At 37.5% G+C, this 14,000-nt stretch overlaps 1 protein-coding gene across 4 annotated transcripts in view; it reads right to left on the bottom strand.

Moving 5' to 3' along the window:
• Positions 1-10,030: 10,030 nt before the first annotated feature.
• pde6a (phosphodiesterase 6A, cGMP-specific, rod, alpha) overlaps positions 10,031-14,000 on the bottom strand; it is a 55,194-nt gene continuing 51,224 nt past the window's right edge. For 3 of the 4 annotated variants that reach the window (XM_030146258.1, XM_030146259.1, XM_030146260.1), the window contains 3 exons: positions 13,460-13,543; positions 12,777-12,945; positions 10,031-10,731 (listed from right to left, as the gene is read on the bottom strand). In XM_030146258.1, coding sequence (XP_030002118.1) covers positions 10,691-10,731; positions 12,777-12,945; positions 13,460-13,543 — 294 coding nt within the window. In that variant the 3' untranslated portion in view covers positions 10,031-10,690. Of the gene's footprint in view, positions 10,732-12,776; positions 12,946-13,245; positions 13,270-13,417; positions 13,544-14,000 lie in introns of those variants that run through there. The other variant, XM_030146261.1, reaches the window with a different exon arrangement.

A 14,000-nucleotide genomic window follows, 5' to 3' on the forward strand; every position in this document is an offset into this window, starting at 1 on the left:
GTTGTGATATTAGGCTCTATAAATAAAATAAAATTGAACTGAACATCGCCTTTTAACATTTCAGTCATTTTCTCTCACTAATAATCAGTGGCTCATCTTTGGTCCTAAAGTACCAGGGCCTACATTACAACCATCATCTGTTTCAAATGTCATTCTTTGCATTAAATTTCCCCTGGTCTAACTTTTTCTTAAATGTGTTGCAAATTCTGGAGCAATTTCAGAAGAATGTCCCACATATGTCATTATTATGTCATTATATGTCATTATCTACAGTACGTAATATTATCAAAACATTCTGACAGTCTGGAGAAAACAAGGAATGAGGCTGAAAATCAATATTAGTGATTTACAGGAACCAGACATGGTTCTGTGATAGATTACATAGATGTGGGATCAGAAGAGAGAAGAGAACTGCATTTCTGATGGTATGGGGGTGCATTACTGCTAGCACATATGGAAAAACACCATCACTGCTGAAACAGTTCTAGCATAGTCAGGTTCACAAGTATTAGGACAACAACACAATTTTGCAATTTTGCCTCTGTACACCATCACAGTGGATGTGAAGCTAAACAATCAAGATGTGATTGAAGTGTGGAGATTTAATTCAAAAAGTTTAAAATAAAAACATGGTATTAACTGTTTAGGAATTACAGCTATTTTAAACATAGACCATGCATTTTCAGAGGCTCAAAATGAATTAGGCAAACTAAGATTTTTATAAATATGAGGATTGCTTTAAGACTTGGATGAAAATCCTTTTCAGTCAGTAGTCGCTTTTCCATTGACCCTCAAATTCCGCAAATATAACTAAAAATGTACCTAAAGGAAAAGTGACAATTTCGCCAAAAGTTTCATTTTTCGATTAAAAGTTTTTGCGCTGACAAGAGGTGGTTTTTTGGGCATAGCGCAAATGGTATATCATGCAAAACTGCAATGGAAAGACCTTTTTTCACAACTAGAGTCAGGTGCATTAAAAACCTGGATGTTGACGTATGTTACAACAAGCGAAGAAGAAGAAACATGTCGCGGTATGTGTGGACACAGCAGGAAACCGATTCATTTTTTAATTTAGTACAAGATAGAGGGGTAATATATAATAATAATGAATATATCTGTAAATCAACACCATATTTACATTTGTCGCCATGTTTATGGAATGACTTCTCATGTCATCTCGCGATAATAAATAAAGAAATCATTGCATTTGTGATTTAATGGAAAAACCGACGTTACGTACCTCTGTTTTTTTTACATTTAGTCAATATCGGTAAAGTTTTGCGCAGATGTCCAATGGAAAAGCGACTAGTGACTATCTGAAGTCTGGAACCCGTGGACGTCCCCAAACACTGGAGATGTCTTACCAGGTCTGCACTATAGCTGCCTTCAGTTGCAGCTGTTTTTGGGTCTTTCCACCCTGAGCCTTTAGTACAGTGTTTTTCAACCTTGGGGTCGGGACCCCAAGTGGGGTCGCCTGGAATTTCTAGTATTGATAAAAAAAATTTTAAAAATTAAAAAAAACAACTTACTAATAAAAAATACATGATGAGTTGAGAGAGACAATCCCAGTCCATAAAAGACATGACAAACTGTGAAGCTGAAACTGAAGCACTGTGGTTCTGTTTATCTGTCAAATGTTCATTGTGGTCAGTTTCAGATGCTGCAGCTCTTTCATAATTCATAGTTTGAGTTATTGTTTGTTCAGTATTAATTGTCAGCCTTGTAAATCCAAGCTGGACTGACTGTACATATCCTGACCAAGGAAAAAATTCTCACTTTGTGCAGTAATCTACACCTGGCTTTTGTGCCTCCGCTCATAATAATATACATTATATAGACTAAATGTCCCCTAAAATTAATGTTTGTTTACAACATAGTATAGCAAACTATTGCATGATCAAAAACAAATTAATTTTAGCAAAAACAATGTCTCAGTTTTGAATGTCTGGGGTCACAAGAAATTTGTCATGTTAAAATGATGTCATGAGACAAAAAAGGTTGGAAACCACTGCTTTAGTAACTGGATCACATCTTGATTGCTTCATTTCACATTCACTGTGGTGGTGCACAGAAGCAAAACTAGAAGCACTCGGAGAGCGCAGACCTCCGCCAAGGCTGATCAGTGGCTCCCCCCGTGGGCCCCCCCACCCCCGATCACCACCAAAATATAATCATTTCTTCCTTATCCCATTTCCAACAAACCCTGAAAATTTCATCCAAATCTGTCCATAACTTTTTGAGTTATGTTGCACACTAACGATCAGTGCCCCCCCCGACCCCCACCCCCCCCGTGGGCCCCCCCACCCCCGATCACCACCAAAATTTTATCATTTCTTCCTCATCCCATTTCCAACAAACCCTGAAAATTTCATCCAAATCTGTCCATAACTTTTTGAGTTATGTTGCACACTAATGGACAGACAAACAAACAGACAGACAAACAAACAAACAAACAAACAAACCCTGGCAAAAACATAACCTCCTTGGCGGAGGTAATTAGACAATTCATGTCACTGTCCAAACACTAGGACCTGACTGTACATACAGGATTTAGAGTAAACATATGCTCCCATCCAGATGATGTCTTTTTCAGGCTGGCCCTTGCATATTTTAGCGGGACAATGCTAAACCCCACACTGCATCTATTACAACAGCATGGCTTTGTAGTAGAACAGTCCAGGTGCTGAACTGTCCTGCCAATGGTCCAGACCTTTCACCAAATGAAAACATTTGGTGCATCATGGAATAAAAAATAGAACAAAGAACCAGGACTGTGGAGCCGTAGAATCCTACATCAGACAAGAATATTCCTTTAACAAAACCTCTGTCTGGTCTCTTTATGGGCTACTGTTAAAAGATGAGGGGATGATACACAGTGAAAACTATGACCTTGTCCCAACTTTCTGGAGATTCACAATTACCTTTTTTTGTTGTAAAATGGTAAATTGGATTTTTTTTTTTTTTGCCCTTTGCTGTGTTTATCCTGTTTCTATGCTACCCTCTGCATCTCCAGCTGTACCAAACTAAATTTCCCCAACTGGGGATCAATAAAATTTTTTCTTATCTTACCTCAAACATTTGATACATTTTCTAATCTTTTCTATTATCTATAGAAGACAGGATATGGATTAATGAGATCTGCAAATTATTAGACTTGTGTTTTATTTACATTCAACACAGTGCCCCAATTTTTTTGCTGCAATATTTGGTTTAAAGTTTTAATATTTTTGTAATTTAGAATTGTGCTTTGTTAGAATTCCCAGAGTATTTCTTTTCTACACCAAAGGGAAAAGGAACCCAATGAAGAACAACTGTTCCAGAGAAGAGCAGCGGTTGGTGTTATATCACCTAGCAGATGCAGTCTAATTCATGGTGGTGCAGTGTATGATACGGCCGGTTTCTGAGTTTCTGGATAAGCTCCTTAACTGTCCTCATGGGACCGGTTGATTCAGGCAGACACATACACTCCACCTGCTGTGACTGAAATGATTTGGCTTGGTTTTCTGCATGTATTAAAGAAAGGTGAGAAGAAACGTGATGAAAAAGGTCACCTCATTGTACCCTCCTGAGATCACATTTCCTCTCTCCAATTTTTGTGTTACTTCAATATCTTATTGTTAAGGGCAACATTCAAGTCTTTTAGCAGTTATTTCAGCAGCTATTTCACACCTTTCTTCATGCTTCTGTTCTCTCTTAAATTTAAGAGTCATAAGATGTGGTACAAAGCTTGTGTCTGCTGCTCATGTCATCAGTCCATTTTTCCCAATGTTAATTTTATCTGTTTGACTTTGAACAAAACCTGGCATTAAAGTAAACCATTTGTGAGATCGAGTTTCCAAAATGCACACTGTGCTGTTCTTTGTTTGCTACTATTATTAACCTTGAAAGACCTAGAACTATTATGGTGACTTCCAAATGAATTTTTCTCTACATCTAACAACAGATTAATCACAGTTTATTCCTTTATTATTAGAATTTTTCAGTAAAAATCAGGTATGTCCCTATACTTATTTTATTAATCATATTGATGTTCATAAAAGCTCAATTTAAATTTGAGGGTTATTACATCAGACCAGAGAAAACTGACACAAAAGTGACTATTTAAACAAAGTATATCATTAACTGAATGTAAAAACAACCGTCCACACTACATGTGTTTTATGTAACTCTTATAGACCTAGAACTGTTTTTTTATGACATCCAAATGAATTTTTCTCTACATTTAACATTTCTTAAATGATTTTTCATCCTTCATTAGAATATTATCCTCTCCATTTTGCAGTGTTTTTCAGTAAAAATCAGGCATTTTCCTAGATTTATGTACTGATCATGTAGATGTTCATAAAAGCTCAAAGGTTATTATATCAATATAAATTGACTTTTCCAGCAAAACATACAATGAAATGAACAGAAAAACAAGCATATACAACCTTTGCCATTTGTCAAACTACATGGGTTTTATTTAACCCATGAAGACCCAAACATCCACCATCAACCAAAACCATCCACTGATCTAAACTGTTTAATGCCTGTTGATCCACTAATCCTATCAATCCCTGTAAATTATTGGTGTAAAATACAGTTTGTCATCTTTTCATGGTCATCAGATATGACCCATTTGGACATTCAGATGCTCCGTAGTGAATGTGAAAACGTCGTCATCTTCTACAACATTGATTCACCAGTAAAACCAGTGGAGTTGGATCAGTGACAGTGGATGGAGACATTTGGTTTATGTTCAGTTAATGATAGATTTGACTGAAAAAGTCACTTTTTCTTCATTTTTTTCTGTTTTTGATATAATAACCATCAACTTTACTTTGAGCTTTTATGAACATCTAAATGATCAGTAAATTAAATGTAGGAAAATTATTTATTTTCACTGAAAACACACAAAATACAGAAGATAATATTACAATAAATGGTGATAAATCACTTAAGGGAGATTCAATAGAGAATTTGAAAACTGACACAAAAGTAACACTGGGTCCTTATGGGTTAATCAATTCTGTAAAAGATGATGGTATTTCCACATTCAATACAGAGCCTTTGAATGTACAAATGACTCATATCTGATACCACTGAGAAACTGCATTTTACCTGAATTCCTTAACTGTATTGATAGGATTAGTGGGTCAAAAGTTATAAAACATTTTACATCAGTAAATGTTTTTGGTTTAGGTTTTTGAAGGTTAACTCTTTAAGTGCCAGACAGTTAAGGGGCTAATAAGCCTTAAAAGTGCCACAGAATTTGGCCGTTTTTCAGTATTTCGCGTCGTTTTTATAATATTTGAAGAATCCTGCAGGAAACCGCTCGGTAACATCCCACCGATTGCCGATTAGATCCAAAACGCACCGGACGCAGCCGATTCATTATTGATCGTAATTTGCATAATTTATAATAATAATAATAATAATAATAATAATAATAATCTTTATTTATATAGCACTTTTCATACATTAAAAACTGTAGCACAAAGTGCTTTACATATCAGTTTAAAAATCAGTACCGCCCCCCCACCCACACCCACCCACTCACCCGCACACACACACATATACATGCAAACCCACATATACATGCAAACCCACAAGCTCACACATACTTAAGAAGACTGACTGAGCACGGGTAGACCAGAACAAAAATGTACAAGTAAAAGTAAAACATCAATTTAGGAGGCGCTGTCTCAGGGAGCCACCAGGATGCAGCCGCCGACCCCGGCGACCAGGCACCAGCAACACAGCCCCGCATCCCAAGTAGTGGGAGAGGGCCAACTGGGACCCCCACCCACCAGAAAGGAGCAGACCCCAGTGAGAGAAGGCGCCGCCACAGCCCCCGGAGTCCACAGCCGCCCCCCGGCATGGAGGGCTCCCTCTGATGAAACACCGGAGAATAAGAAACATTAAAAAGATATAAAAATATTATTCGGTCGTGTGACCTCAAATTCCCGTCTGCTTGGTCTCAAAAGGGGGACACAGAAAGAACGTCATCGAAATGTGAGAAAGAAATGGGGGTGGATGGTTTGTTTGTACACAAATGTGGCGTGTTCTCCAAAGCCGATCTGATCGGCCCATGGCACTTTACAGGTTGTTTTCGTAAAGCCGATTTAATCGGCCCATGGCACTGAAAGTGTTAAAGGTTCAGTATGTAAGATTGCTTTAGCACTTATGTGAAGTTTATTTTGGAGTCTGATTTGGATTAATAGTGGGCATGCTTTTTGTGCTGGTTGTTGTTACTTGGTTAGTTTTTTGCCATGTGAGATCAGAATGGCATGGTTGTGCAGCTGTATGGCTGAATTTCTATGGACATTTAACATCACTGAATATCAAACTGCATATTCATTTGCCTGTTAGTCAGCCTCACTTTTTTATCCTTGATCTAAATGAGGTTGAATAAAGTATAAGTAAAATCCATGGAGCATGCTGTGATTCTGAAATACATGCTTTATATCAGCAGGTCACAGTTTAATGATAAACTGCTGGCATTGTCCGTGGGGCTAATACAACACCGCTCATATCTGTACGTTTCCCCCTGAGCTGTGTGACCCGCTACAGGTGTTCGCCCTCTCTGTAATGAGCTATTAGCTCCACAACCAATGTGTGGTTAAAAAAAGTTTAGCCTCAAATAGAGTATGACTCAGTATAAAAACAACCCACTGCGGTCCGTCCATCCATCCATCTGTCCATCTGTCCATCCGTCCGCCCTCTGAACCGCTTAGTCCTTGTGCAAGTTGGTGGTGGGGGTGGGGGGTTACCTATAGGTCAGTGTTTCTCAAGGGGGGCAGTACCGACCCCCCAGGGGTCACTGGGACACTGTCAGGAGGTGTTTGAAATGAGAAAGCTGAGAGGGGGGCGTTGAAACCGAAATGGGGGGCGTTAGTCTGTATAAGTATGAATATCCAGCAGCATTTTATGTCAATGGCAAATTTCCGACGGTATTCAGTAAAAGTGAAGGTTGCTTTTTTTAGCATTTCGATTCTGACAACCTACAGCACAGCAAGACATTTTTCCTCCTCTTTTCCCTCTATTCTCTACAATCTCTCCATTTACCCCCAATGATATACAGTGTTTTTCTGCCATCAAACTGCGTGTGCAACTGCGGTGACGTAGACCGTGACGCTGACTCCGAAATGGTCTATATGGCGGACACTTTGACCTTTTTTTAAGTATTGACACCATTCTAAAATAAATAAATAAATTGCTCCAAAAATTAGGGGTTCATTCTTGCCCTATACTCTACTCTTCAACCATGTTTATGGAAATCAGTGCAGTATTTATTTTTTGTACGGAGAGAAACAGACAGGAGTGATGACATAGCATCCATGGCAGTGTTAGTATAATAGGATGTCTCAGGTCAGACACTACCTGTAACACTGACAGCGATTACTATGAAGAATTTAAGGTTAACGTGTTGTCAATAAAGCGTCATCTACTAGCTACAGGTGCTCGGCCTCTATATGTGTGGTTAAAAAAAGTTTGGCCACAATTAGAGTATATGACTGTTTAAAACCAACCGACCAACCAACCAATCTATCCATCCATCCTCTGAACTACTTAGTCCTTGTGAGAGTCGGGGGTGGGGTTACCTATAGGTGAAGGCATTAGTATTGTCTGACAAATGTAAACAGTGCATTGACAGTTTTGACTACTCCAATATGGTGGATGATTTGACCTTTTTTTAAGTATTGACACCATTCTAAAATACATAAATAAATAAATAGTTTTACGTCAATCTGCTCCAAGAGAGAAACAGACAGGAGGGATGACATAGCACCCATGGCGGTGTTAGTATAATCTGAAGCCTCAGCTCAGATACTACCTGTAACACTGACAGTGATTACTATGAAGAATATAAGGTTACTGTGTTGTCAACAAAGCATCACCTAAATGTTCACTGCATCACTGAACAGAGCATCATCCTAGGCTCACTGCAGCAAATCTAAGTATGCATCATCAAACCCTAATGAAAACGCATTCCTGTGGCAAGGAAGCCTGACTGAGCTAGTCAAGTGACTGGCTCTGCTTAGAAACTGCAGCTGAACCATGCACGGTTGTCCTATTAATAGTCCTGCATCACTCTCTCCACTGTGGCTTGCAGGCTGGCAGCTCCGCAGTCACGACTGCCCCCGATCGCTGCTAGAATGAGGCTAAAGCTCCCTTCCTGTAGGCTCACTGGGTGTACTGCAGCTGCTGCTCTCCCTCTCCCTCTCTTTCTCCTTCTCTCTGCAGTCACGGGTTGTCTCTGCGTCAGAGCTCAGCTTTACAAGCTCCACTGATCACTACAACCGTATACGGCAATCCTTTGAGCTCCCAGCATGCACTTACGTCACAGGGAATAACGTCATACATAAGTGACGACACACTTAGATTATGTATCTATGCTATTATTATAGTGGTACAGCGTGTGAGTGAGCAGGGCAGACAGAAAGGGGCGTTCATTAATTTAACTCATGCCCTGCCCTCCTTGAAGCTTAGGTGGTGATCAGTTTTCACTTCCGGCTTTTTCATGTTTTGCAACAGTGTTATATATGGCTCTAAGTGGGAGAACAGACTAATGCACAAATGTAAAAGGATGTGCAGCTGGAAGGTATTTTTACAGTCTGCTATAGTGCAAGCTTTTCCTTTATGCACGTTTCCTGCAGTTGCCGTATAAGCAACTAATTACCCCACAGAAGGGGGGGCGAGGGGTATTGTTTTTGGTTTGGTTTGTTTGTTTGTTTGTTTAACACTCCAGCAGCAAAACTATTGGTTGAATTCATACCAAATTTGGTTTATATATTGCCAGTGACCCAGAACAGATCTGATTACATTTTGGGAACAGATGGTCAAAGCTGACATTTTCATTAGTTTTTCAATTTTTTTTCCTCCCTATTTACTTATAATGTGCAAAATTTCAAATATCTGTAGCAGCAAAACTATTGGTTGAATTCATACCAAATTGGGATTATAAATTGCCAGTGACCCAGAATAGATTAGATTACATTTTAGGTAAAGTAGGTCAAAGTTAAAATTTTGTATACATTTTTTACATCTTTTTCTTCTCCTATTTACTTATAATGGGCGAGATTTCACATGTGTATTAAAACATTAATTTTGTTTCAATTTACTTCAAACGTGGCACACATATAGAGGCAATTGATATACTGACATCAGCACATACACAGACATGATGACATCAGCTGGATTGATGCCAAAATAAGCTACAATACATGTGAGGGGTGGAGTTTGTTGTGCCTGACACCACCTGTTTGTAAAATGTATGGGTTTAAGAGTTTTTTTATAGGTTGAACATTTCTTATCTGTAGATTAGTGTTTGGAGGGTTGCTTTGTACAGTTACAGAAGATCCACATTATTGTGAATGTGATGTGATTTTGTGGGAGAAAATACAATAGCGGAAAAAGCTTTCAGACACCCTTAAAATTTCACAAAATCTCAAATATCATGAAATATTTGCAGAAAAAACTTCTTTGTTTTTCAAAGGATGTGGCTGCATCAATCAGACAACACTAAGTTTGTCTTTTTTTTTTTTATTGACTACAAGAAAAATATAACGAAACTAAATTCTTGACAGTTTCTACATGTCATGCCCTGTATATGTTTCAAAACGCATTATCTCATTGAAATATCCAGACCTTGATGGAACAGAGCATGTGCAGAAGGGAGCATGTGGGTTTCAAAAATGGATCAGCAATTCTTGGCAGAGATCAGTGACTTAAGAGTGATTCTACATGCAATATACCACAAATGCATGGGGTGTCCAAAAACTTTTTTCCACCACTGTAAGCGTGGATTGTAGGTCTTAAATTCAGCTACTGACAACACAATCTTTACAGAAAACAGAGGTGATTTGTGGTTTTACTGTGGCTGTTTTCCATCTAAAAACAGAGCTAAGCTAACAGAGCTATAATGTAAACTATCAGCTGATGCGGCACGTGAAGATCATAAGACACAGAGTTATTGTGACCAACTGTGAAAATAATTGGCTATGACTTTGTTTGAAGGGGAAAACTTGATGATACCATAATACGGACATGTGTAAACAATGAGCTTTATACTTTATTCCATCAGTGATACAGTCTGTAGATACATAGCATTGATTCTCTGGTGGTTTTGGTAGCCATAATTATGCTCTGGTATGCAACTTCCTGCTGCTGCTGAGAGTTTGGAATATCAACACAACAAAGAACCTCTACGTACTGCAACAATTCTACTAAACATTGTCCCAGTTACACCTTTCTAGAGAGTCAATAGTTTTAATAGAACAGCAATAGAGAGAATTCACAGCAACTTTTAAAGCACTGAAGCAGCTGCTTTTGAAAATGTCCATGAAGTGTTGACGCCCAAGTTCAAGATTAAAATGTCAGGGCTTCATACAAACACCTACACAGTCCAATCATGGTGCGAGTTGTAAGAAATCATGGACAGAAAGAAGCAACGCAGAACAACGCAGCACATTAAAGAGACAGATTATACAAAGCTTTTAAAAATACAGTAAGAAATTAATGTTGTAACCAGTACTTTGAAGTGACAAATTAATAGATATGATTGAGTGAAAAGGATAGCATACATTTAGTATTATCTAAAAGTATACATAAAGAAAAAAACGCTATGTAGATATACAGTAGAAGAAGATAGAAGATGGAAGAGGGATGTCCACATATATGTTGGAAGCAAACTGGTGCTGCTGCCACTTTAGCTGAGAACACAAGTCTTTGACGGCTGAGCTGCAGTCGCTGTGTGTTGTGTTGGAAGGAAGGAAAACAGGAAGGAAGGAAGGAAGGAAGGAAGGAAGGAAAGAAAACAGGAAGGAAGGAAGGAAAGAAGGAAGGAAAATAGGAAGGAAAACAGGAAGGAAGGAAAGAAAACAGGAAGGAAAACAGGAAGAAAAAGAAAAGAGAAAAACAGGAAGACAGTTCAGTTTTTGTAATTCAGTAAAAGTAAAGCATGTATATCATTTGTTTACATGTGAGTCAATAACATGACATCTGCACAATTGCTTCTTTTTTTTGGTTAAGGGAATTCACCAAACTTTGATCGTATGTAGTGTGACCAGGAATAGCAATAGCTGTATTAAAATGTAAATAAAATGTCAAATTTTTGTGGCTGGCTGGATATGTCATGTAATATATTTTAATATGTATCTTATAGTACACTGGTGTGGTGGGTGGGTGTTTGAGTTGTTCTGTTCTGTTTGATAACAATTGTAAAATTTAATAAAAAGAATTAAAAAAAAAAAAAAAAAAAATTTTGTGGCTGGAAAGTAAATAACTAGTATACAGCTGAAACAATTATTTGGCACAAATCAATTATTATCAAGTATTCAAATTAACGTTCAATCAAATTGAAGACAGATAAATCAATTACAAAAAAAAATTATAACTGCAGCTCTAAACTGGTACAATACAACTGCTTGAGCACATGTTTTCTTTTTGTTTTTTGTTTTTTTTTTTAAATACTATCCATTTTGTTTGATTTACAGGAATAACTACACTCAGAAAGCAATAGAGAGCCAAGGCCCCGGCCCTTCTGCTGTGCCCCATGGGATATAACTTTTTAAAAAATTATTTAAAAAACAGGTATATGTGGAAATATCTGAATTCTTCATGGTCTCTGCCATCAGAGTCTACAACATCTCAGTCTAATGATTCATTCTTTCTGTCTTTTATTTTATTGAGCTGATTATGAAACTGAATTTCCCCCTTGGACCAATAAAGTTCAATTCTGTATCTGTATTTGTATCTATCTGGTAAAACTAATTATGGAAGAATGCATTTATAACTGTATTTTAGTTGAATACCTGAAATTAGCTTTGAACCCTTAACTGGTGCCTCATTAAAAAGAGAAGTTATAGTTTGGCTCAATCTGGTTTGTCTGATGTCATGGTTCCATAAGATGACCATAACAGCTTGTTTACTCTGAGACCCTTATTTACAAAAACTCAAAATAAATGTATTACTTCATTAATGAACACCTTCCTATTGAGAACTTGAATGCACATGAATTGGTGTTAGTGTAAGGCTCAGAAGTTAAGGTAATTTATGTTGAAGAAATATAAGGTTCAACAGTGAAATAAATTACAGCTAATTAGTAAATTCATGTATTTGTTAAAAATATATTGACACTGTTTACCCAAATAACTATTTACATTTATGTTTGCAGAATTATTATTTACACATTTGCACATTTGAACATTCTCATTTGTAGTATCCAAGCAGCTGGGATGATCTGTTGAATCTGCCTTTTCTAAATCGCTTACATTTACCGATCTAAGTACTGCTAGCTCCTGATTGGTTAGTTCAGTCATGTGAGGAGATGTTTCAGGAAGTGTCGTAGTAGTAGTTGCGGTATGTGAAAAGTAAAGCACCGTTTAAGAAGAAATCTGTCTCCATCCTGCTGTCTCATTTTATAAAGAATGGACCATTAACCACCAGCGAACCCTTATGTTACATTAGGATAAATCACAGTTAGACCACATGTATTTTTTTAAGCCCACAGCCCATTCATCTGCATGAAAATGTATTAAAATCGGCTAATTTAAGAAAATATATATATGTATACTAAATTAATTAATGTGTATACAACCTTCTAAATGTTTGCACAATTGCAATAAATGTTCTCTTTTTTTGCCATTTTCTGAACATGGTTAATGTACAACAAATATACATTCATGTGTTAACAAATTCATATAAAACGTAGCCCAGGCTGTTACAGATCTGAGGCCCTTAGTTGTTATTCTGTGCGTTCACTGCCTACTTTTGTCTTGTCTTTTGTCTCATACCTTGCTTGGCTGCTGCTGCATTCTGAGCTGCCTCCTCCTTGGCTTTCTTGGCCTCCTCGATGGCGGCAAGTTTTGCTTCGTGGACCTCCTTCAGGGCGTTCCACTCTTTCCTGTTGTTCATCAGGCGGTCCAGCATCGGGGTGATCTCCACGTGGAAACGGCTGAACTCCTGGAAACACAGGAAAGGACAAGAGTCGACCCAAATTAAATCACACTGAAATCGATACAACTTTGTGAGATGCAAATTGTTGAAATTAATCAAATCATAACAAAATTCAATCCTAAAAATCCACTGAGTACCAGGTGGTGTAAAGCAACTTGAAATGAAATTACCCAACAAAGTGGGATCAATACTAAATAAAATGTCATCAGTTATCAGATGACAAATACTGGTCCTCACATCGAACTCATACAGTGTCATATCTGCATCTAACTCTACCTAAAATGTATCCATTACTTTGTTACAGTGAGGTTATATTAACCCTTATGTGGTGTTCATATTTTTGTTACCCTGCCAGTGTTCATGGCTGCATTTGTGGGGTTTTAATTCAACATAATCAAACAACTTTACGTTCAAATACTCAACAGATGTTTACTTCATCCCAATTACAAGCAATGTAAAAAGCACATACGTTCAAAATAAAAGCAATCAGACTGTGTTTTTGTGTGAAGTGACATCTAACCTTATACACAAATGCGCAGACAAAGTCGATGAAACCACACTGCAGCTTTGGCAGGTCGTCTGCTTTGTTTCGGTCCATCATGGGCTAGAGGAGAGAGAAATGTGTTTACGGTGAAATTCCCACAATGTTTGCATTTTACCTCTTTACCTCTGACCTATAACCTGATCTATAACTGAAAAAATGAAAACTTGAGATGTAGAAAAAACATATATTCAGTACAATACAATATTCAAGGCCCTTTCACATACATTTAGCAAGAGATTACACTCTGTATTTAATTTCAGGAATGAGTGGTGTATAAATAAGTGCTTCAGTCTGATTTCATTAAAGTGTAGAGTCCTGTGTCTCCGGTTTGGTGGTACTTAAAGTCACTACGCTGCAAAAATCTAAATCTTATCAAGTGTATTTTTCTTATTTCTAGTCAAAATAACTCATCACACTTAAAATAAGACATAATCAACTAAAGACTAACTTTTCAGTGAGATACAATAACTTATTTTTAGACAATAGATCTTGAAAATCTTATTTAAAAGAAATCTTA

The sequence above is a fragment of the Sphaeramia orbicularis genome, chromosome 10, assembly GCF_902148855.1.
Source record: "Sphaeramia orbicularis chromosome 10, fSphaOr1.1, whole genome shotgun sequence".
Classification (NCBI taxonomy): Eukaryota; Metazoa; Chordata; class Actinopteri; order Kurtiformes; family Apogonidae; genus Sphaeramia; species Sphaeramia orbicularis.